The sequence below is a fragment of the Mirounga angustirostris genome, unplaced genomic scaffold (genome assembly GCF_029215605.1).
Source record: "Mirounga angustirostris isolate CCGP_5_RB_7025 unplaced genomic scaffold, mMirAng1.0.hap1 SCAF_8, whole genome shotgun sequence".
NCBI lineage: Eukaryota > Metazoa > Chordata > Mammalia > Carnivora > Phocidae > Mirounga > Mirounga angustirostris.
In genome coordinates this window covers 92,833,459-92,858,465 of record NW_026991716.1, presented here as the reverse complement: position 1 = coordinate 92,858,465, position 25,007 = coordinate 92,833,459, and the positions used below count along the sequence as shown (strand labels likewise).

The 25,007-nt window shown below is 39.5% G+C and overlaps 1 protein-coding gene across 4 annotated transcripts in view; it reads right to left on the bottom strand.

Moving 5' to 3' along the window:
* The window catches only part of SOBP (sine oculis binding protein homolog), a 162,187-nt gene that overhangs the window by 116,288 nt on the left and 20,892 nt on the right, over positions 1 to 25,007 (bottom strand). For all 4 annotated transcript variants that reach the window (XM_054505481.2, XM_045865265.3, XM_064597951.1 and 1 more), the window contains one exon: positions 3,907 to 4,058. In XM_054505481.2, the coding sequence (XP_054361456.1) occupies positions 3,907 to 4,058 (152 nt within the window). The remainder of the gene's footprint in view (positions 1 to 3,906; positions 4,059 to 25,007) is intronic.

The following is a 25,007-nucleotide window of genomic DNA, read 5'->3' as shown; positions in this document are numbered from 1 at the left end:
AAACTTTGGTGTTTTTAGGAAATTGTGTCTGTTACTAAAATATCAATGCTAGGAACCCATAAAGAACACTAAAATTTAAGATCTTAACAAAGAAAAAAAAAAAACAATCATTTACACTGCGTACATTGACCATTTGTCTTGAGTTTTTATTTCCTCCTTGATTTCTGGACATTAGTTTAGATAACAAGATATTTTCCCAAGCAGAAGGAAAAAGACCAAACATGTGATATTTGGAAATGACTCCTACTGTGGTCTTATGTGTTACTCTTGTTTTTAAAGGGATAATGGTTACAAGGCATACTCCCTTAGGAAAGAATATTTTAAGTGTTATTGTGCAAAGTAAAACTGGTATTTGTTACACAAAACACTTCAGCATCTCTTGCAAAACCACTAAGACACCTCTGCAACTTTCCAACTCCTAGGCGAATCAGTAGGCTAGAAATGTTCTCAAGTCCTTCTCTACTTGTGGCCTCAAAAAGGGGCTGGGAAAAGAGCAAGCTCTTGGTTCCCCGTAAAGTCTCCAGTGCATCGAATAATGAGACTGACATACCATTGTTCGGCCAATGCCCATAGATTACACAAGTATTTTTCTTACCCACTGTTTCAAAAAACTTTTGAGCCAGCAATTGAGCCTGTTGGGGATAAGGATTCTACAAAATATAATTATGAATTAACACTATCACTTCTTAGAGCCAACATCCTGAAATGTATAAGCTAGTAGTTAGGTTCCTGAAGTGAATACAGCTGTGACTCACAGTCCTTTCCTAACAGAAACATCTTGAAAAAAGCCTACATACGTGTAGCGATCCAAACAACTCTTCAAATAAAATTTTAAATTCGGTTTAAAAATATAAACTACATGCCATAAAGGGTTAACTTGGCTTCAGTCTACCCCACCTTACTTTATAGGGCCAGGGTTTGTGAGAGACGGATATGACATTCTTAACCTACTCCATCAAACAGACACAGAGACCCAGAGAAAGGAAGGGCGGAGAAGCAAATGAAATTTAAAGAGCCAATTTTCAGTGGGCCTTCATTTTGAGAGTTAGGCTATTTTTGTCCTTGTTTTTAGCAGCAAATCAATTCCTGCCTCCATACCCAAGCATTTGTGAAGAGGATAGCACAGCTGTCCAATTTACATTCATAAATGCAGGTGTTGCTCAGACACAAAACAGAGGTCAGCTGAATACGGGTCCTAATTAGCTACCTTTTCTACTAGGATTTTTCTTTGTAAAGTTATGCATGCAATTTGGGTTCAACTTAGAGACCATTTTTAGATCCCAGCATGCTATCCACCAAGAAGCGGGCTGTCATTATAAAGCATAATTTACAGCATAGTTAACTTTACATGTTTTTTAAAATCTACATTATACCTAAGGCAAATTTCTCTTCTACACACACATTATTCACTGTTTTCCATCTCCTTCTGAATATCTAAAATTTAGTGCAGAATTTAGCCAGAAAATCTTTTATGACAGAATGGGAAGAATTTTGCCCTTTTTCTAAGATTAAGAAAGTCCACAATTTTAATAATGAGGACTAAAGACTTGGTTAAATGACACAAGGAAAGTAACTATTTGCAATTGTCTTCAGTGGGGAACACCCTGGGGCTTGTTACAGCAGTTCTTAGAAATGGCAGGATGGAGACTGGTATCGAATACAATCCATTAGGAAACCCAAGCCCTAAATGAAATGACCACAAAATCCTATCAGTTAACAGAAATGCAGCAGCTGTACATGTTTATTGTAATACAATAGGATATTGTTGCAGAGATAACACTCTTAAAATTCAAAAAAAAAAAAAAAAAGAATCCAGCAAGCGATGTGACCAGTTTATTCCCCTATTTGAAAAATGAGAAGGTATAGTGTGGCAGAGCTTTGGAATACATAAATAAGCATGAAGATCGCAGAGAAGACAGGTATTGTATGTACACTAATGGGCTGTTGGGATCAGCTGTCAAAGTCACTGGCTAAACTTCAAGCCACTGTGACTCCCAGCTTTTGCAGGATGTTCAAAGACCTACCCCAATAACTCCCTGCAGGAAGTGAAAGGTAATGGTCCTCCCCCCCACCCCTCCCCGCTGATTTTACCTGCCATAAGTATTCCAAATACTAATTCTTATCGTGGCTCCCATTTATCCATCTTTTAAAACTGCATGCTATGGAAGTTTAAACTCAGTTTGACCTTAAACTTTATAATGATATAATATTACATGTTATTTATAATGATATACATTTTTATATATGGTGTTATATATATAAATATGGTATTCTGGGCTGTTTCAGAGGCTTACTAAAGTAAAATCATTTTGCAAAAGATGACATGTATCACCAGGATTCTGACAAATTCATCTGGCTTGATTTTCCTTACTACAGGCCATCCATCAAGATTCAGACCCATAATCCTTCAGAACCATAAAAAGACAAAAACCCCTGTTCTCTAGCCATCTTCTGGGATGGAATGCAAAATATTTTGTTGTGGTAAGTAGGGCTTTGAAGATGAAAGCACTGGGTCCACTCCTATGATTGTTACCCCAGTGCTCAGCGTTCAAAATGGGAGCCCCGGGGTCTTAGAGATCATTTTAATCCTCCTATATTAAAACAAAACGTGTCTCCCATGCATTGCTCTAACCGCCCTCCTCTGGAGTCTCACTGGCCCCTCCCGAGGGAAAATGAACTCAACTGTTGACTGTCCCAAAAGAATTCCAAACAATTTCCTTACTTGCCTCCCTGTTCAGTGAAGATTATGAGCCTAATTCTTAGAGACTGCTACTAAAATTCCACCCCGCTGAATCCTGCAGCCTAATTCTTTCAGCATTATGTTTTTTGGCAGAATGATGTGACCCAAATTTGCAGGAGATAATTTGCTGCAACAGTGCTTCTTGCAATGCAGTGAACCCGAGATTAGCATTTCAGGATTGCAAATATCAGACTTAAATGATAATAAAATTGTTTGCTTCAAGAAAAGACAAATTTCGATCTTGTATTAGGAAATGGAAATGCTTAGCAAAATGTGGACAATTTTATGAATTAAGGAAGCTTTACAGATCAATGGAAAATAATCAAGAACTAGCAATTTACTTCAGTAATTAGTGGCAAAATGCTACAGCGGTTCTTTAAAGATTAAGGAACTAGCTGTGCGTGTATGTGTGTGTGCTATTGTAAAAACATCATGCATTCCATTTCTCATCAATGGTGGCTAATACTATTCTAAAAGGACATTTTCAGATCTGAGGTGTCTTAAAACAAAACAAAACAAAACAAAAACTGATTAACTATGGCTGTTCCTGTGTTCACCCACCATGCTGCTCACCAACGCTTGGCTGTGTGAGCAATGTTGGTTCAGGTATTCATTATTTCACCTTTTCTCAATATCAATCAACTTGCACATAAGGCGTCAAGAGAGACTTGACATTCTTCTTGATGAGAATTTGTGGTTCTTGATTAGAATTTGTGGATCAGGTTGTAAAGAGCCAGAGCAATATTCCCACTGGGAACAAATATTAAATTGTGTGGACTACAGCTTTCTGGCCACACTTCCGTGGCTCGCTCCTTGGCCTCTGTAAGAAATCTCTACCACTTATCTTCCGTGGACTCTAGTCTATAGACTCTACTGCTGGAGAGACACTGTCACTTCGGATGTCACTCAGCTGCGATCACCGTGTCCCTCCTCATCCGGTTCTCATTCACCCTCTCAGAATTCAAACATCAAGACAGAGAAACGGAAGAACAGGTTACACTTAGAAGGGGATTCCTCATTCCGAAAGGTTAAGTATGACAGAGGAGAACAGACAAAACAGAAAAAAAAAAGTAAAATGTGCACAGTGTTTTCAGCTAGAAGCTAGGAGGCACATGCGCACATGGTCTGGGAGGCCTGCATAGCCTCCTCTCTCTACGTGCTCTTACCTTATTTCTCTTGAAGTAGGCTCGTCGGCAGGCTGCAAAGCACTTCTCGCTGCAGAAGCTTTTCACCTCACTTCCCATACTCAGGGAATAGCGCTTGATTCCCACTTTCTGGCACCAGGCACACATTATTTGTACATTTGACACATCATCTTCTATAATAAAAGTATAAGAAAAATGTTCATATCAGAAGCAAACATCCCTTCAAACTTAGACACACCCTGAGCCTGACAGAGCTACTTGAGGTCTAATTTTAATTTCTGCACCTCACTACTTTCTGACCTCTGTAGGATAGCCAGCTCCTGAAAGGAAGACTCAATGCTTTCTTTTTTTTTTTTCTTGGTTGGCTCTTAAGTCTCCAAAAAACATCATTTACTTAAAATCCAGAGCATGAATGCACACCCAGGAGGGCTCCCAGGGCTTCTTAGCCTGGTAAAAATGTATATTCTACCTGGTTAAACCAGGCTTGGTACTCATGAAGCTTGTAAAATGACCCGTTTCTTCAAAGGTACTACTGAAAGCCTGTGAGATCCACACTAAGTGGGATACCCAAGTGCTAACCCACAAATGTGATGCCCTAATGCCGAAATGGAGGGATGGTAATGGAGGTTTCAGCCGTGAGACCTGAGGTCAGACAGCAATAAAGATCATTCTCGGCTAGACTGGTAGTCCTAGCAGCTCCTGCAGGACCCGCTACCCATGTCATGGAGATGTACAGAATGATGTTAAGTGACATGTGAATATTTTCAATAATTAAAATACTGCATTTCTTTTCCTTTACAAGAGAAGAAAACAAATTTAACTGGCAAAACAAGCCCATGATATCACAAATATTACTGCTCAAAGTGAAGAGAGGTTTTTAAAGTGAGTCAGTTTATAATAAAATATATTGAGTAAATCATAATGCAGATGATAACAAGTTATGACAAAAATGTGACAGTGATATTCAAACGACTGAAGTCTGGGAAATACTGGCCCATTTAGGGGTGGGGGCAATAAAAGGAGACTTTAATTAGAAGTCTATAAAATATTTTCTTGCTGCCTCCTAGGGACTTCTGCTATATCTTGAGTTTTCTGGTCCTCCCAATTGACAATGTGTGTACATTGACTGATTGCCACTATTAGCCACATTTCTCCTTCCTTTATGGATTTTTTTTTTTTTAACTATCCCAGATTCATGCTCCAGACATGAATGGTAATCACAAAATCCCCAATAAGCTCGGGTATAGTGTTGTCTGATTTCTGAATAAAATCCCCCAAAGACTAATTGCTAAGCAAGGCCTGGTCCATGAGTTGTTGACATATTCATGGTTCATAGAGTCTGTCATGCAATCATTCCATTTCCAGGGAAAAGATTTGGTTTGAGGCAGTGCGGTCATCAGCCTGCAAAATTAGAAGCAAACTAATTTGTAGTGCAGTGATACGGCTCTTATTCCCCTGAGTATCATCACTCAGAACTATGTGCAGCATTTTATTTACCTTAATGGAATAAATATTGTCATTTTAATGACCACTTTTTTTCCACAAATTACATAATGTGATCTATTGTTAATTACCAAATGAGACAGTGTAAAAATGACCATTGATATTAATCAAACATTTTTGGTAACATAACTTTCTTTAAATGGAGTCATAACATGAATTCAAATGTCATACAATTACTGCATTTCATAATTTGTTCTAGTCAAAGAAAGCTTTATTTATATTTTATATGGTTTCTAATATGGCATCTGTCTACATATAGACATTTTACATGAAATGCCTATAGACATGAAATGTTATAGACATGAAAATTGAACCAAACTCTACAATTACCTCAGAGTATAAAGGAGTTTTTTTCTTAATTAGATTAGAAATAGTATATTTTAAAAATAATCATCTGTCATTCCTAAGCTAATTTGAACTACGAGTTTCTATTCTTCCCAATTGATTCGCTGCTTTAAAATCTTAAAGTCCTAAAAAAGAAGATGATACAGCAGAACTCTCCCAAATGATCCGCTGGCAATATGTTTGATTCTGGTGAAATCTGTAAGGAAAATAAATTTTTATGGGGGAAATTATTTGGCCTGAGAGTTCAAAAAGGAGACCCCCCCCCTCCTTCCTAAGGAGCTGCTTTAGAACAACCATTAGGTTCCCCTTGTTGTTCCTTCCCTTAAATTGTCTCGTTTGGGAAACAAAACCTAAAATTTTTCTTTCTAGATCTTTAATGGATATAAATAAGATAAAATAAAATAAAATAAAATAATCCACTATAATGGACTAAAATTGAGATGAAAAAGGGTAGAGAACAAAGCACTAAGGAGGTGGGCACACGGCCTGGCAGGAAAGGAGGCTGGGGAGAGGGGCAGCTCGCAATCTCCCTCACGCTTCCCTCCATCAGCACAGGCTGACTGGCTAGTCAGTTTTTTAAGAGGAGGCAAGGATACTTTCTTACAATAGACTTAACAGAGAAACAAAAAGTAGAATTTTAAGGGAGACTATTTTTATAAATCATTTATACTATAAAGTAACAATGTGGGAAGATGAGACAAAAGAAATTGTGCACTTTTGTTTTGTATGTGGCAGTTGGAAAACTCTTAGAATGGTGGTTAGCATCTGTCTTGTTAAATAATTCAGTATTTCCATCCGTTTCTCATAAAATTCCATTTCATAAAGGCAAACACTTCGGAAAAATTCCATCGGATTTCTCCTCTTCTGTCATCGAACCGTTACCAATAGCTAGTGCTCCAAAGATGAGAAAACATTTTCAGATATCTCAGGTACTCCAGTCTTATAAAAGCCATTTTTATTCACATTATATTTAAGAAACTAAGAACTATAACTATCTAAGTTAATTTTTCAGCTAAAACATTAGCTCAAAATTCTGGTCCTAGACATGAGATTGTGCCCCATCTTAAATGTGTATGACTGCACCCCTAGCAAAGTGAGTTTTTCTTAAGTGCTTAAAACCAAAGGGATAGGTTCATTTCAACAACCACATTTTCTTTTTTTAATCTGAAACCCAGTAATTATGTGCATGCTTTACATTGGCAAAATAGAAGGCCCCAGCATTTTAGCTTTTCTAACTTGATCTGTTGTAAAAAAATATATACTTATTTATTTAAAAAAATATTTCTTTGAACTAGGGAGAACCTGATTTCCTATCTTATATTTAGACTAAAGTCTGTGCCATTAAAGACTTGAGATTACCTCAAAGAAGACTGGCAGAACAGATTTTTCCTTACAGCCATTAGCCTGCGTATTTTTCATAATGAACAATGCAACAACAAATGCAAAATATTTACAGCATTAAGTCACATTCCCAAGGCGAATGGTTTGTATAACATGATAAAATTTTCATATGATAATATCATATAAATATGCATGTTTCTATTAATCATGAAAAGTTTGTACCACCTCTTTAGGATTTAATTAAGCAAAATGTTTAGGGCATTTTCTTTCCAATCTAATGTTCAAAGAGCTCTAGAACATTACTCCATTTTACATCCCAGAAGGAGAAGTTCAGATTAATTACTCTGAGATGAAATCAAAATTGTATTTATTTATCATCATGCAGAGAAGTATGAGATCAAGCATTTCTGGAATGCCTTGCTGAAGTTGTTTGAGAAATTGCCTTATCTGGTGACTTTCAAAAATAAGGATGGCCATTGGTCGGTGGCATTCTAGGGGCACTTGAATTGACTGTAAACATGCATACTAGCTTACCTGACCAGAGCACAAAGAAAATCAGGAGGGTCTTAATGGACCCCAAGGGATTAAACTGTAGATTTACCACCCCTTTGTAACTTTCATGGGAGTCCAAGACTGAGGACAAAATCTGAAAGTATTTGCTGGTGATGTTTCTCTCCTCCAACAGTTGCTGGAATGCACACATCTAGATAATCATTTCAAGATTTGAATTATATTTGAGACAAGTTGCAAGGCAGTCTGAAGTGATTCCTGGTGTTCTCCACATCATAAAAGGAAAGTACAGCACGGGTAGCACTCTGTCAATCTATTTGTCAGAGTAGTTATTTAAGAACACAGATAAAGACACGGCCTGGAAGGCAGGCAAGAAACTAGGGTTAAAGTTTGCTTTCTTTGCAGCCCTTGTTGGAATAATTCAACTCCAAAAATTTTGAGGCAATCCAGTTCAAAAGCCTCTACAGAGTCTTATAGAAGCTTCTGTATAATTCTGTATGTTCTAGAACTGAACATACAAGGAGACCCGGAAAAATTTGGAACACTGAGCCAAAAGGAAAATAATCATAGCTAGCCATTATTCAGTATTTAATGGTGGCAGGCACAGTGCAAAGTTCTTTAAATCCATCATTTCATCTTAATCACAACCACTGCCCCCCAGGCAAATACTAACTGATCCCCACTGTACAGATGGGGAAAGTGAGGTTTAGAACGTAAGCAATTTACTCCAAATCACAGAGCCAGTACACACAACGCCTAGACTCCAGAGCCCAAGCTCTTGACTATCACATCTCAGAGACCAGGGCCTTTCTAAAAGCGTGAGATTACATGCCATCCACACAGACTTCCCTCTGCAAAAAGGACTAAAAGCTCTCACAAGATTCTGCTACTTACACAGCGCCCTGCTCCATGACATGCTAAAAGACAAAGAAAATGAAATCAAAAAGGTCAAAATGTCTTTGAGGAGACAGCTGAAGTGTTATTCAATCAGTATTTGTTGATTGATTTTCAAAAAAATTTAAAGGCTCACAATGCAAGCCTTTATTTCTTTGAGACTTGGATTTGCTGCAAACATTCTGTCTGAACTTTCACCGGCAAGTGCCACTTAAACATTAAACAAGGAGCCAGAGCCAATAATACCTGGATCTCAGGAAGCAGTCATTCTACCCACAGGCAAGCAATACTCTTCCCAGTTTTCTCTTTAGTAAGGAGGGGGATCACAGCAAGACATGGATAAGATTGATTTTCCATGTGGGTGAAGCAGGGAACCACTTACATTTGTAATTCCAAAGATGTCACTAATATCCTACCTTCAAAAATTATGCCACAACTCCTCACTAAAATTAAATTCTACCATTAGAGAGTAATTTGTTTGGCCACATTTTTTTTATATCCCATTAAAACACAAATTCCCTAAAAGTAGAAAATTCAGTACATTTTATGTCAATTATGACTTATGCTTTAAAATGAGTGGTTTTCACAGAGAGTGGGGAGAAGGGCTAAGGACAAGGTTCCAATGCAAGAGGTGGAGGGCAGAAATGGGAGAGGCTATGGTACGGAGAAGCCTCTGGTCACTCACTGCTCTGCTAAAGTCTAGCCCTGAGCATACAGGTAGAGCAAGCTGAGGGCAGCCAAGCAAAGAGTGGACAGGAAAAAATACTGTCTGAGCATACTGTAGCAACTCTATCTTCAGAGTGCCTTTTAGAATCAAACAGAAAACAGTGGAAGTTGAAGGAGGCGGGCGGAATAGCATACAGCCAGGGACCTCTGAAAATGCAAAGCAACGGGCAGATCCACTTATACTGTCTCAAGGGGATGACTTTTTTTTTTGAATGAATGAATGAATGAGGTAACAGATAAATGCTGCTTTGCAAAACTAAGTCGCTATTATTTGGAAGACAGCGTGGTGGAGTGCTGGGAAACAGAGGCAGAGGACATCGGTGAAAGTACTAATACTGCTCCTTCTGGTTGTACGGCACTCTGCTTGAGGGACAGTCATGCCCACCCTCACCATAGCTGTGGTGAGGATGAAATGCTAGAAAGCAGCCACATCCTACATGTAAATGAGCCTGCCTTAGGATTACCAGCAATTAGAACCGAAAGAAAAGGGAGGGGTCAGCTGTAGGCACTCTGGAGAGGCCCGGATGACCAGGCTCCAGTTTCCTCAATCACATCCCCTCCCATGGATGACATCTGCAGAACCAGTATCTTTGAACCCAAAGAGCAACCCAGTTAATTGGTTAAATTTCACTAACTCAGACTATTTAAGTGTAAAGCCATTACATTTAATAAAAGCTTCACTTACAGTTATTCTCTTTAAAAATTACTTAACTTGAATTAATAGTTGACAAGGTGTTGCCAAATATATCACTGTACTGCCAGATATTCTGTAATTAATAGATGGGAATTCTTGGTAATTATTACATCAACTAGCTACACATGGGTGGATCTTCCTAAGTGCCTGAGAAGTTTGCTCTTTTAAAAAAGTATCATAGTGGGGCGCCTGGGTGGCTCAGTCGTTAAGTGTCTGCCTTTGGCTCAGGTCATGATCCCAGGGTCCTGGAATCAAGTCCCGTGTCAGGCTCCCTGCTCAGGGGGAAGTCTGCTCCTCCCTCTCCCTCTACCCTTCCCCCAGCTTGTGCTCTCTCTCACTCACTCTCTCTCAAGTAAATAAATAAAATCTTTAAAATAAAATAAAGTTTAAAAAAATCGAAATCTCTCTACAAAAACTAAAATTTGGTTCCAGTAACTAAAAGGAATGAGCACATATTACATAAAATGACAGCAAAATTATAGAATTTAAATTAATTTTTAATATTCTAGTGGAACTTTCCTAGCCAATTTTTAATTTTGTATATATGTGTGATACATATATATGTGCACATATGTGTGTGTATATGTATAACATGTGACTCCAGAATGAATTAAATATCTGCATGCAGGTCTCTGCACTAGGCAACTGGTCAAGAATGCTCAGTTAAATAAGACATAACCCTGCTCCCAAGAACAGAAAGAAAACTGTGTGCCTCATTATATGACAGGCAGAATGTGGTAAGAGAGGTTCAAAACCTGTTAAGAGGCCCAGAAAGCACAGTTTTTGAGTAGGGTCCTGAAGGATTTGGAGGAGGAGCAAGTTCGAGAGGAGGAGGGAAAGGACAGAAGGAAAGCAGGAGGCAGGGCGTGGGGCTCAGTGGTGACAAGGAGTCCTGAAGTTGCCCCATTAACCAAGATTGCAAGAAGAGAAAAGCAGATCAGATTGGGGCCCATTGGGGCCTGAACAAGGAATCCCTTGAAGGATGTTTGGCAAGAGGATGGAAGGGGCTCACCCTTATTCCACAGGTAATGGGGAGCTCCTGAATGTTTCTTAGTAGAAGATAACAGGATCAGAGATGTGCTAACCAATGTTACTCCAGCAGGGTGGATCAGAATTCAGAAAGACTGGAATCTTGTCCTGCGTCTAGGAGCCTCAGTAAGAAACAAGGGAGCAGGCTCCACACCTCTTTCGCCTTTGTGTGTTCAGTGCCTAGCACATAGCAGTGCTTAAACTATGTTGAATAAATAAACGGACAGATGGATGGATGGACAGATGGATGGATACAGAGGGAAGGAGATGGAGTTTGGAACCTATGCAGCAACAGAAGAAATGAAAAGAAGACTTAACCAATTGCCTTCATCAGTACATCTCCCTGTGTTTTTAGTCAAAGAACACCAGGGAAAAGTCCAAAGAGTTCTTTGAGAAAATAGACAGTGAATTTGCTTTATTTTCAGGGTCCCTTCCTCATTTATTTTCCCAACATTCAAACAAAGAAGGAAAATGAAACAAGATCCCATAAAGTCTCAAGATAGTAATTCTCTCTTGAATTCCAGGGGCGCCTGGGTGGCTCAGTTGGTTAAGCAACTGCCTTCGGCTCAGGTCATGATCCTGGAGTCCCAGGATCGAGTCCCGCATCGGGCTCCCTGCTCAGCAGGGAGTCTGCGTCTTCCTCTCCCACTCCCCCCTCTTGTGCTCTGTCTCTAAAATAAATAAATAAAATCTTTAAAAAAAAAATTCTCTCTTGAATTCCGTACTGAACTTGGATTCTTTAACAAGACACTACTAAGCACATAGGTCTACAGTTCCTTGCCATTAACTTGAATTTCTCCCCATAATTTCCCTGATTTGCCAGTGAAGGGACCCCTTCTAAGTCTCCTGGACAATCTCACCTCCATGCCTCAGTACTCACTGTGGAGAATCTGTCTTTCCTACATACTTACCCTAAGAAAATGGAATAAGAAGGAAGATGGTAGAACTTAAGAGTCAAGAAAACCTCCATGTGACATTTCGCAAAGCACATTCTACAGAATACTAATCCCAGGAGATACTTAAATGGGTGTTTATTTTTAAAACGACTTCCATGGTCAAATATGTATGAAAACACTGGGCTAAACAAAGTTAGATAATAGACCCTTTACCATAAGCCTTTTTGGTTCCACCAATGTAGAACTAGGAATCCTAAAAGAGGGGGATAGAATGTGCTGTATTTCACCAATTTTTTTTAAAGATTTTATTTATTTGTCAGAGAGAGCGAGAGAGCACAAGCAGGGGGAGTGGCAGGCAGAGGGAGAAGCAGGCTCCCTGCTGAGTGGGGAGCCCAATGCAGGACTCGATCCCAGGACTCTGGGATCATGACCTGAGCTGAAGGCAGCTGTTTAACCAACTGAGCCACACAGTCATCCCTATATTTCACCAATTTGACCACAGACAGAGAATCCACAGGAAGTCTCTCCGGGATGTGCTGCTCTACTACCCTATATTAGCACTGATGCATGAGCACTTCCACTGGGTCATTAATTATCAGGCAAATTTCTCTTTTGCCCAGAATTGGGTCCTCCATTGCCAGGAGCTTTGTCTACACTGGGCAGAAAGACAAGGCCTGCAGCCATGTGGCCAGGGCTAGGTGTGCTGACCAACACCCACTGATCCTCAATAAACACCACCAGACTGAACAAAGACATCCATGGTCCACAAAGTCCTGTGGTGTGTGCTCCATGCATCCAGTACAGAGAAGGCAACCCTTTTCCTGCAAAGTCCTACAGAAAAAAAATAGCAGAAATGAATAAAAAGGCAATGGGAGAGCAATATTGCTCTTAACACACTGAATAATTCATGTTTACCAGGTGGTTGACACGGACAAGGAGCTCAAGTAAAATCCTGTCCCCCATTCCTGAGCCCTGGATCTGACCCTGTGACCAATCCAGATGCCTTGGGACAATGATCCTGAAATCATGGGTTTGCTCTCCATTGGACCTCTCTCCTACATGGCTGAAGTCCACTCCCTGAGCCCTAGCACCTAGCCAACAGATGCACGTGATTAGGGAGCAAGGTCAAAATGTGTGTGCCAGCAAATCCATCACTGCTGGAAAAAAAATTCCAAGCCCCTGCCCTGAATAGAGGGGCATCATCTCCAAAGAAATACAAATGGCAGCATTTTAGGACTAAGGGGTCAAGCTGCTTTACATAGGAAGCCAGAGCAAGAAAAGCATTCCCACCACCTATTTATCTGAAAGGCTCATTTCCCCTTCTGAAATCTGGCTATTCCATTAATTACACTTAATGGGCCCCAGAGTGGTTAACAAATCTCTCCAGAGAGGAAATTTTAATTGTAGACAAAGGATTCATTTATTTACTCAACTTTGTGCCAGGCCCTACACTAGAAGCTGGAAATACACTGGCAAACAAGAAAGATAAGATCCCAGTCCTCAAGGAGCTTCCTATGGATGTCCCCAGTGTAAAATGTCAAGGTGCAATAGAAAAGGACCATGAAAAAGCCAGGCCTGCTCCCACGGCTCTATCACCACCCAGAGGCCACAGGAGCCAGGTATTCTTGATGACCACAGAGAGGAATAGAAACAGTGCCACTGGAAGGGAGCATAAGCAGCCCCATTGTGACTGACCAGCCAGCCAAGTCCCACCTCTTGGCATTTGGGGCAGTCCAGACAAGCAGCATACCGTGCCGGGACTGCCATCCTAGGGGGGGTGAATTAACAGGTTAGAGACTGGGAGTCAAAGGTGCACCTGAGTGCAGTAGGTTGAAGTGTAGGTTGAAGTTCAAGTTCAGTAGGTTGAAGAGTAGGAAGAACTTCACTCAAATAAATCTGTTAAGAGAACCAAGATGAATCTGCTGGAACACCGCCAACAGTAATTTACTTCCCACTTCACCTTCCCAACTTGAACTACTCATTGAGATTTCTTAAATGAGAGCAACGAATGGTTGAGGGACTCTCTGAAAGGGTCCCATGATGATCCTCACTCGGAAATGTTTTGGCCTGAGACATCACATGCCAAAAGTGCCCAGCTATAGGAAAGGTGGAGGAGGGCCACACCAACTGGAAATCTTTCAGAGTCTTCTCTCTACACACTCCCTTTGGTCCATTTCGGCTATGTACTCCTGTGACTCCAGTTACCATCCATAAGGCGAAGGTTTCCAAATCAACATAGCTACCTCTCCTGAGATATTATTTCCAACTGCCTCCCAGCATCTAAACCCATCATGCCCAAAACTGCATACACACCCCTCCCCATAACCTGCCCTTTCCTGTGTTTCCCCTCTCAGTTTCTGCCCCTACCATAAATGCAGCTACCTGCTAGCAGAAATCTAGCATCTTTCCTGCTTCTTCCCTCCTTCCCACCTCCCACATTCTGATTATTCCCCAGGTTCTCCTAAATATTTTTATAATACACCTACATTCATTCAATTCATTCATGCATGCATGCATTCATTCATTCAATAAATAAATATTTACCAAGTCTAATTATGTACCAGGAACTGTTCTAAGTGCCCATCTTTATGGAGTTTACTGCTGTCCATTCCAGTGAAGCCACCAACACCTCTTGCCCATTCTCCAGGAGGCCTTCTGTCTCATTCCTGTCCAGTTCATTCCCTCCACTCTGGATGTGAGAAAGTCCTCTGAAACACAAGTCTGATCACAGCTCTCACCTGCTCAAAACCCTTCAGTGGCATCCACTGCCCTCAAGAAGAAGTTGGAACTCCTCAGCATGACCTCAATGGCCAGACCAGCCTCTCAGTTTGTCCATTCTCTGGGCTCTGGTTTGTTTTACTTCCCTTGAGGTTCTCTCGCTACTCTGAGCCTTTCCATATGCTGCATCCTCACCCACAACCTCAAAATCCTTGACTGATTCAGTCCTATTGCCCCTTCATTATCTTATCTTAAACCTCATCCTAGGGAGGACTTTCTTGCCCCCAAACCTGGTCAGATCACACGATACTCTGGACTTGATCATCACCAGACTGGATTGAGATTTCTTTTTAATGTCTGTCTCCTCCAGCAGACTGAGAGCCAGTTAAGGTAGAGACCATGTCTGGTTCACTAGAATGAAATGTCTGACTTTGGCCCTCAGCATAAGGAACAGAAAAAGCAGAATCCTTACCAGGTGGACCTTGGGTGGTTGGATGCCCAAGATGGGGAGGGGGGGCGGCTAGGGGAGGAAGCCAAGGATACCATCTTCGGTAATCATTCAGAACAAAGTTGCTTTAGTGGGAAACACCAGTGAAAAGCCCCAGAACAGAATGTGGTCATTATTTCCACTCGCCTTGGCCAAGTCCATGAACTAAGTCTTCTCAATTTAACAGAAACTTTGAGAAGTCAGCATTGGGAATGTCCCTAGAATAACAAGAATTGCCCAACTTCACCATCACTTCTCTCTTAACCAAACTTTATTTATACCTTCAAATAATTAATAGCAAACAGTTCAGTCAGGTCTAGGCTAATCCCAGAAACACAGCCACCCTCTACAAGCAAGGGAAAATACAGCTGACATTTCCTCTTATTTCCTGTTAGCATCTTAGCTCCTTGTTGACCTAGGGACAGGGTTTTCTGGAATCCTAACTAGGTCATACCCCCAGTTCCAGGTTGTGTCACGGACCAGGGGTATATGACTTAGAATCCATGTTTAGATGGTGTCCCCAGTTCAGAAGTGAGTTCTGGCCCTGGCTCTGCCATTAATGCAACTCGGTGACCTTGAGAAGGTTGTTTAGCCTCTCCAGCCTCATTTCCTCATCTGTAAAAGAAGAGAATTTAACTCTCTGAGGTCCCTTTAACTAAAATTCTAGGATTCCCAATCTGTCAAAATAACAAGATTCATTTAAAGGAGGGCAGCCAGAGGATATTCTTCTTCCTTTCCTTTTTTTCTTAAAGTCCTGACTTAATTTCTTCCCTTTTTATCCTTCTGTATGGCCACCACTGTTGTCCCTTGCCATTACCACAAGAGGCTTAGAAAATTCTTTGACTGATGGGACAATTTTAGAAGTGGCCCTGTCTGAGCTCTCCAATATTTGCACCACCATGAATCTGGTACCCTCTTTTTACTCTTTATTATATTTATGCTTCACTTTAAAAGGACAAACATGAATGTCCATAAAGTTTTCCAGTAATGCCTTATCTTTCACTGTGGACCTCCATATACATGATATTTATCATGAGTTTCCCAGAAAACAGACTCTGAGATAAAGATTTGCATGCAGGTGGTTTATTGGGTATGTGATTCCAGGAAGAAGGAATGAAGGACACAGGAAAAGAACCTGGGGAGGAAGAAGAGCCAATATAATGATGTGTTACTAAGGGAAAGTGGTGTTCAATCATAAAAAAAAAATTCTTTGGAGTTTATGAAATACATTTCCTAGCTATTCACCCAGGGGACAAAAGAAGGAAGAGTTTATTCATCAACTTTCATGTTCCACTGACCCAGTGTGTCAATTCCTCTACACTTCCGGTTTGCACAGGTGTAAGTGCCAAAAGGATTTACATGATGCCCACACTGCCATATCAAAGAAGCCCTACAGCAAGAAGCTACAGACATATGCCATAAGTGTGAGACAAGGCCCTTTCAGAATGCACATGCCCAAGTTGTCAAAGGACCACAGCAATCACTGGATTAAGAGGTGGGACCAAGAGGATCCAGAGAGATGCACAAGAGGTGTCCCATACACACAACTGTCATCACCGTAGAGCCTGCTTTCTCAACCATGGCACTACTGACATTTTCAGCCAGATCATTCCTTGTTGTGGGGCTGTCCCATGCATTGTAGGACGTTTAGCAGCATGGTTGGCCTCTACTCCCTGTATGCCGGTAACATGCTCTCTCCCAGTTGCAGCAACTAAAATATCTCCAGATATTCTGAACTGTCCCCCGGGAGGCAAAGCAACCACTGCGGTAAAATATCGAATATCCTACTTTTGTCACTCACCCGGTACCACTTCATTTCTCTCTACTTACACCTCTGGAGTAGACCACTCTGGGAGATGTTTATGTCTTATACTGTAACTTAACTTTCAGGTCTCACTGTGATATATTTCATGTAAATAGATGATAATGCCTCAATAATAAAGAATGATGAGATTTTAAATAGCTGATTTAAGTAGTTGATTTTGAATAGTCTATAAATAGACTAGATATGGGGGGATAATGTTAAAATTGTATTTTAGGGTTTAGTTACCTAAATCAGGAAGAGTTAAAATTTAAAAAAAATTTCAAAATCTAGGTCTCCAAGTCAAGGACTCAATATTTTTTGAGACAAGGATCTTTTTCCTCAATAATCCACATGAGGGTAGGGTCCTTATATAATGGGACCAGTGTCCTTCTGAGAAGAGACAGCAGAGAGTTGCTATCTCTCTCTGCCACATGAGCACCCAGAGAAGGTAACCATCTGTAACCCACACAGAGTTTTTACCAGATACCAAGCCTAATGATGTTGATCTTGGACTTGCATTCTCCAGAACTGTGAGAAAATAAATTTTGGTTGTTTAAGCCACCTAGGCCATGGTATTTGGTTATGGTAACCCAAGCTGATGAACATATTTGTCATAAATCCAGAATCTGTTTATATTTGTTTCTGAACTCCACTGCAATGATTTATATGCATATCCTTTTATCATTATTTCATTGTCTTCTTTTAATACAACAGAAATCATTTATTATTGCTCACGGGTTCTGTAAGTTAGATATTGGGAGTAGTTTAGAGCAATTCTGGCTCAGAGTTGCTCATGAGGTTACAGCCAAATATCTCTTGGGGCTGCAGTCATCTGAAAGCTTGAGTTGGGCTGGGGGACCCACTTCTAAGGTGGCTCAACCACAAGGCTGGCTGTGATGGGAGGCCCTGTTCCTGTCCACATGAGCCCTTTCACAGGGCTGCTTGAGTTTCCTCATGCTCCCTCAAAAATGAACAATCCAAGAGAATTGGCAAAAACTGCAATAACCTTTTATGACAGCCTCAGAAGTCAGTCACATAAACCATCCCTGATTCGATGTAGAAAGAAACTCCCAGGAGACCAGGATCATTAGGGCCATTTTGGAAGGTGGCTTCTATAATTTCATTTATCTGAAGTCCAAAAATAGGCAATAATAAACTATATTGTCAGTGGGAGCATCCTGAGGTGTTAAAACTGTAGAAGAAAATAAGGCAATGATTACCATAAAAGTGGTTACCTCTTGAATGGAAGTTGTGAGTGGACAAGGATCATTATTTGTGAAAAAATACATGTATATTTCATGCACTTTTCCAAAAGGCAGTATGTTTCATAATTGCAAGAAGAGGTTCTATAAAAAAAATTAAGCCAAAAGAGAATTGACATGAGAAACACAAAGTGTTCTTCTCTCTTATGCCTCAAACATAGATTAGGCTTAAAGTATGTTCAAAAGAAGAATAATAACAACAGTACAATTAACACTGATAATACCATAAAATTATTTAATTACTAATTAATTATTCTAGTCTTACAATGACTGTTGAGATCTGGTAGTATAAGTCTTCCCTTTTTTTTTTTCTTCAAGATTGTCACGGCTATTCTTTTAGATTTTTTAATTTTTATTTATTTGACAGAGAGAGAGACACAGCTAGAGAGGGGACACAAGCAGGGGGAGAGGGAGGGAGAAGCAGGCTTCCCACTGAGCAGGGAACCCAATGTGGGGCTCGATACCAGGACCCTGGGATCATGACTAAGCCGAAGGCAGACGCTTAACCGACTGAGCCACCCAGGCGTCCCTGTCACGGCTATTCTTAACCCTTTGCATCTCCATGTAAATTTAAGATCCAGCTTTTTAATTTCCACAAAACTTTATGGTGGGATTTTTATCAGAATTGAATATATAGATCAATTTAGGAAGAATCTGCCTTTTTAGAATATTATTCCCCAATCCATAAACATGGTGTGTCCCTCCATTGATTTAGGTCTTCTTTCATTTCTCTCAGCGGTATTTATAGTTTCCTATATAACAATCTTGCATGTATTTTGTTAGATTTTTTCCCCTGGGTATTTGATGGCTTAATGCTATTTTAAATGGTATTTTTAAATTTTGTTTTTTAATATATTTGTGGCTGGTGTATAGGGATATAATGGATTTGGGGGTATTGCCTATGTTTAGAGACCTTGATAAATGTATTCATTAATTATAATAGTTCACCTGTACATTGATGGAGAAGGGGTGGTTATAAACAAAACGCCATTTCTACATTTCGAATCTTATATTTGTTTGTTTCTTTTTCTTGCCTTATTACATTATTTATGAATTCTAGTACAAAATTAAATAGAAGTGGTGATAGTGATCATCTTTACCTCTTTCTTGATCTCAAGAAAAGCTTTCAGTATTTCACAATTAAGTACGATATTTGCTGTAGGTTTTTGTGGGTATTTTTTGTCATATTATGGAATCTCCATTCTATTCTTACTTTGCCAAGAGTTTTTATTATTGTGTTAAATTTTTATCAAATTATGTTTCTGCATCTATTGAAAATATTGTATGAGGTTTGATTTTATTCTGTTAATGTGGTTAAACATATTGACTGATTTCTTAAACTTAAATCAACCTTGCATTCCCAGAAAAAAATCCAAATTAGTCATGATGTATTATCCTTTTGTCTACATCACTGGATTTTTGTTTGCTATGATTTTTTGAGCATTTTTGAATAAGTGTTCATGATGAACAGACATATTCCATTTTAATGTCATTCAATTACATTAAATTATCATTTTCCTTACTTCTAATGTCCTTGTCATGTCATGGGATCAAAGTCATGCTGGAATCATAAAATGGAGTGAAAGTGTTTCTTTCTTTTTTTTTTTTTTCTATTCTCTAGGAGAGTTTCTCTGTTTGATTTTATTTTTTTCCTTAAATTTTTGGTAGAATCTACCACTGAAGCTATCTACATCTAGAATATTCTTTGTAGAAAGGATCTATTTAATTTCTTTTTTTAAAATTTTACTTATTTAGAGAGAGAGAGCCCATGAACAGGGTGGGTAGAGGGAGAGAGAGAGAGAATCTCAAGCAGACTCCAGAGTGAGCGTGGATCCTAACGCAGGGCTTGATCTTGGGACCCTGAGATCATGACCTGAACCAAAATCAAGAGTCAGATGCTTAACCGACTGAGCCACCCAGGCACTGGTTTAATTTCTTTAATATTAAATTTCTTTAATAGATTTCTTTAATAGGACTACTCAAGTTTTCTATTCCTTCTTGTGCCTGTTTTGATAAGTTAAATTGGACATAACATGACTTCTCTTTTGCAGAAATTCTGGGAACTACTTCCAGTAATCATTACTTAGGTGTAACATCAAAATTATTAGGTCTAATGACATATGGGTGATATAGTCTTTTCATTTACTCCCATTTCACATTTTTTCTAGCTGTTTTTCTGAAACTTAAAACTATTATTTCAAGTCACTCTTCCAGAGTAAAAAAATTAACAATCACTGATAGTTGTCTAAGCGGCATAAATTTTCCATCAGACTTTTGGCTGCCATAATTACACATATAGGTGAGTTTTCTTTAAATATGTTCAATCAACTAACAAATAGATATTACAGCATATTAAAATAGACTCAGATCACAAAATCAGGTGGTAAATTCACTATACAAGTCACAAAATCAAGATTTTATAAATATAATTATAGATCACCTAAGCTAACTACATCATTATTAAGACAAGGAAACTGAGGCACAGAGAAACAAAGTGACTTATCTTAAAAAAAAAAAAAAAGATTTTTTATCTATTTATTTGACATAGAGAGACACAGCGAGAGAGGGAACACAAGTAGGGGGCGTGAGAGAGGGAGAAGCAGGCTTCCCGCTGAGCAGGGAGCCCGATGCGGGGCTCAATCCCAGGACCCTAGGATCATGACCCGAACCGAAGGCAGACGCCTAACGACTGAGCCACCCAGGTGCCCCGCAAAGTGACTTATCTTATTTACACAGCCAGTAAATAGCAGAGCTGGCATTAACAACCCAGGTCTCCTGATTTTTCCTCTGGTATTCTTTCCACAACATCATGCTACCATTCAAACCACACATTTTAGGGGTGCCTTGGTGGCTCAGTCAGTTAAGTGTCTGACTCTTGATTTCAGCTTAGGTCATGATACCACAGTCACAAGATCAAGCCATGTGTCAGGCTCTGTGCTCAGCAGGGAGTCTGCTTGAGATTCCTTCTCTCCCTCTCCCTCTGCCCCTTACCCCCCACTCTCTCTCTCTTTCTCTCCCTCTAAAATAAATAAATTTAAAAAAAACACACACACATTTGATTTGTCATTAAGAATGCTTGAACATACACGATGGACTATTACTCAGCCATAAAAAAGAATGAAACCTTGCCATTCACGACAACATGAGGGTACCATGCTAAGTGAAATAACTCAGACAGAAAAAGATAAATACCAAATGATTTCACTTGTATAAGGAATCTTTAAAAAATGAACAAACAAACAAACAACAACAAAAGAAACAGACTCATATAGAGAACAGGGGCTCCTGGGTGGCTCAGTCATTAAGTGTCTGCCTTCGGCTCAGGTCATGATCCCAGGACCCTGCATTGGGCTCCCTGCTCAGCGGGAAGCCTGCTTCTCCCTCTGCCCTTCCCCCTGCTTGTGTACCCTCTCTCGCTGTCTCTCTCTCTGTCAAATAAATAAGTAAAATCTTAAAAAGTATATATATAGAGAGAGAGAGAGAGTGAGAGAGAACAAACTAGTGGCTGCCAGAGGGCAGAGGAGTAGGGGATGGGCAAAATAGGTGAAGGGGATTAATAGGTACAGGGGATTAATAGGTACAAACTTCCAATTATAAAATAAATCAGGGGGAGCCTGGGTGGCTCAGTCAGTTAAGCGTCTGGCTTAGGCTCGGGTCATGATCCCAGGGTCCTGGGATCGAGCCCTGAGTTGGGCTCCCTGCTCAGCGGGGAGTCTGCTTCTCTCTCTGCCCCTCCCCCTGCTCATGCTCTCTCTCTCGCAAATACATAAGTAAAATCTTTAAAAAAAAAAAGTAAAATAAAATAAAATAAATCAATGTGGGGATGAGAACTACAGCACTGGGAATATAGTCAATAATACTGTAATAATTTTGTATGGTGATAGATGGTTACTACAAAAAAAAAGAATGATTGAACATACTGAAATCTGATTTCCACCTTTTCAAGAACCCTCAATTTTATTAAAAAAAAAAAAAGATAAAACAGGGCCCATATCATACCATGTAACATTTTTAGACTTCATTTTGTGTCTTTTGTTAATCACCTTGAATTCTGAATGACTATCTTCTGGCCTACATTATGTTTTAGATGCTATTTCTCCTCAACTGTGTAAATATAGTACCAGTTCCTGATTATCTCCCTATAGACCTTCTGCTACTCCATTTTACCCTTCTACTGCCACCATGCACCCTCCAAATGCTGCTAAAATTCCTTCCAAAGTCAAAGTGGAATGATGTTTTGATTATACCAAGTACACTGTAAATTCCTGGTGGTCAGGGATGATGACATATACATTTGTATTATCTAGCATAATGTGAAGCACATTCAGTAAACACATAATTGACTGACATAGGTTTTTGGATAATCCAGTGGCTACAAATATGGGTTAAGAAGACATCATGCCTAAGTTCAAATGTCAGTTCTACCACTTATTACCTGTGTGACCTCAGGCAAGTTGCTCTGGGTCTCAGTTTCCTCATCTGTAAAACAAGGTTAATAATAGCATCCACACAGAGTTGTTCTGAAAATTAAATGAGATAATAATCTATTAGCACAAGGTCTGGCCCATAATAAGTGCTCAAAAAATATTAGCTAGGATGAGATTATATCATTACTATTATTAACTATTCCTATTCCTGCCATTCATCATAATTCCTCCTGTCCTTTTTCTAAGTGAATTGGAAAATTCTCCAAATCTGAGGGTTCAGTGAACATCTTTTTTTTGAGAAATATCTGCTACATAAATAGTAAATCATCCAAATCCCATTAACTCTAGGTAATTTTATTTAATAATCATATTTTAAAAGTTGGACAAATAAATAAATGGCAGAGCAATTTTGATTAAATCCTGTTTTCTCAATGGCTATTTGGAATATATCATTCATATGCAAGCCCCAAGAATATTGAATAACAGATAAAATAAATAATGATCATAATGCAAACCACATTCTGATTCCCACTTCCCTGCAAGTACAACTCCATGTAAGAATTTTAAGAGCCAAAAAGTAACATGCTTATTAACTGTGGGTTGCTCAGCTATATACATAGGGCTTAGCAGATCACGTGATTGTTTCCATATTCTCAGTTAAGCTAATGGTTCCTTAGAGCCCAGTTCTTATAACCCTTTAAGAATTCTAAGATTTGCCTGAAAAAATATATCATATTTCCATGACTATGACTGAACACAAATTTGGAAAGCTCACTGAAAGCAAACCATCCTGGAAGACAGGAAATGGTCATTGTTTTCAAAGAAAGTCAAGACGCTCCCGCACATAGGGAATCAAGCTCTTAGAAGCTTGAACTCATTTCCCTCCACATAAACCTGTATATGCTGTGGGGATAGACCCTATCTTTCACCTCTCACATGGGTAGAAGGGAAAAAGAGTAAGGTCACTTACCGTTTGAGGTAAAAATTTAAAAAAATAGTTTATTCAAAACTGCCATATAAATGCATCCAGAGAAATATATTCCCTCCTTTTTGCACATTTAATTTCATTTTAAAGTATTCAGGGACTTAGAGGGATTCTGGACTTGTAATAGGCGAGTTGTAAGCCTTTGGGAAAGCCTGTCAAAAGACTCAGGTTTAAAATGTCATTTCCTAGATACACGGTGTTTTCTGCAGCAGAGCTTAGAGCGACTTCCACTAAGAAAAGTTGCTGCATTTCATCTTTTCATCATGAACAAAAATAATTACACCAATAGTTTCATTGATTTTTTTTTTTTAATTCTTGGGAGTAAAATGCCATGGAGCAAGTCTGAGACTAGGAGATAAAAATTCTGGTTCAAGTCCCAACTGGCTGCTTTAACCAGAAGTAGACAGGGTAGGGAGCACCAAGACTGCCCAACCATCGCAGAGGACTAATGTCTGTCAGTGGAGCTCTACATTTGGAAAGCAGTGAAGACCAATATAAAGTCTTTGTAAAAAAAAAAAAAAAAATCTGTATTTAAAATCCGTTTTGAATGGCTTGACTTCAGTAGTCAAAACAGTGGCGGAGCAGGGTCAGCCTAAGTATTTGGATGGAGACTCATTACAGCACAGCCTTTACAATCCATGCTCAAAGTCCTTTTCTGGCACAACCGTCTTTGAATGAAGTCCTGAAGGGTTGAAGCCTATATTAAAATCTCTAATATGAGAAGAATTACAGCAAGGTTACAGTATAATTAACCTGAGTTATCTTTCAAAACTCTTGCTGATATATATTCTGCCACTTCCGACTAGGCTCATGCTGTGATTTTTAAAATTAGCAGAGAAGGAGGCTTTCATATTCATTCACACTGAAAGGATAAAGGAACGTTTGCATAAAAAGAAAAAGATGGTCAGTGCTTGCTATTATTTTATTCTTTTAACAGTTGTTTTGGTTTTTTGTTTTTGTTTTTGTTTTTGTTTTTGTTTTTGTTTTAATGGCGGCTCTATATGGCAAAGCCTTATTCTGTCCATTTTCTAGTCTGCAGAAAAGTCTGTTAGTCTTATTTAAGGATCATGGTGATTCCCTTCACTGCTTGGAGGAAAAAAATAAAAAAGCAAAATCGGGGCTATTACCCTGTGTTTATAACAAGTCTATTACCATAGTAACGACTGTGATGTCACAAACCCTACACCAAGGGCCAGCTTCTGTTCCTGACGGGGGAAGGGCAGCTTAGCCTTGGAAATCAGACAAAACCGTACACAAACATGTGTGGCCAAAGCAGGGACAACACTTGTGGTAATCACCAAAGCACAGGGAGCTCCCCTTCTCTGAAGAGAAGTGGGGGCGGAAACAGAAAAGCAATTCCCCAGGCCCAGAAATAAGCTACACCCACACTTCTGTATGCAGCTGTGCAAAAGGAGAGTAGAAATCCAAGCAAGTGTGGTGTCACCATGTTCCCAATCACAAGTATTCCACTGGGCACACTGGCTGCCAAACATGGATGGGA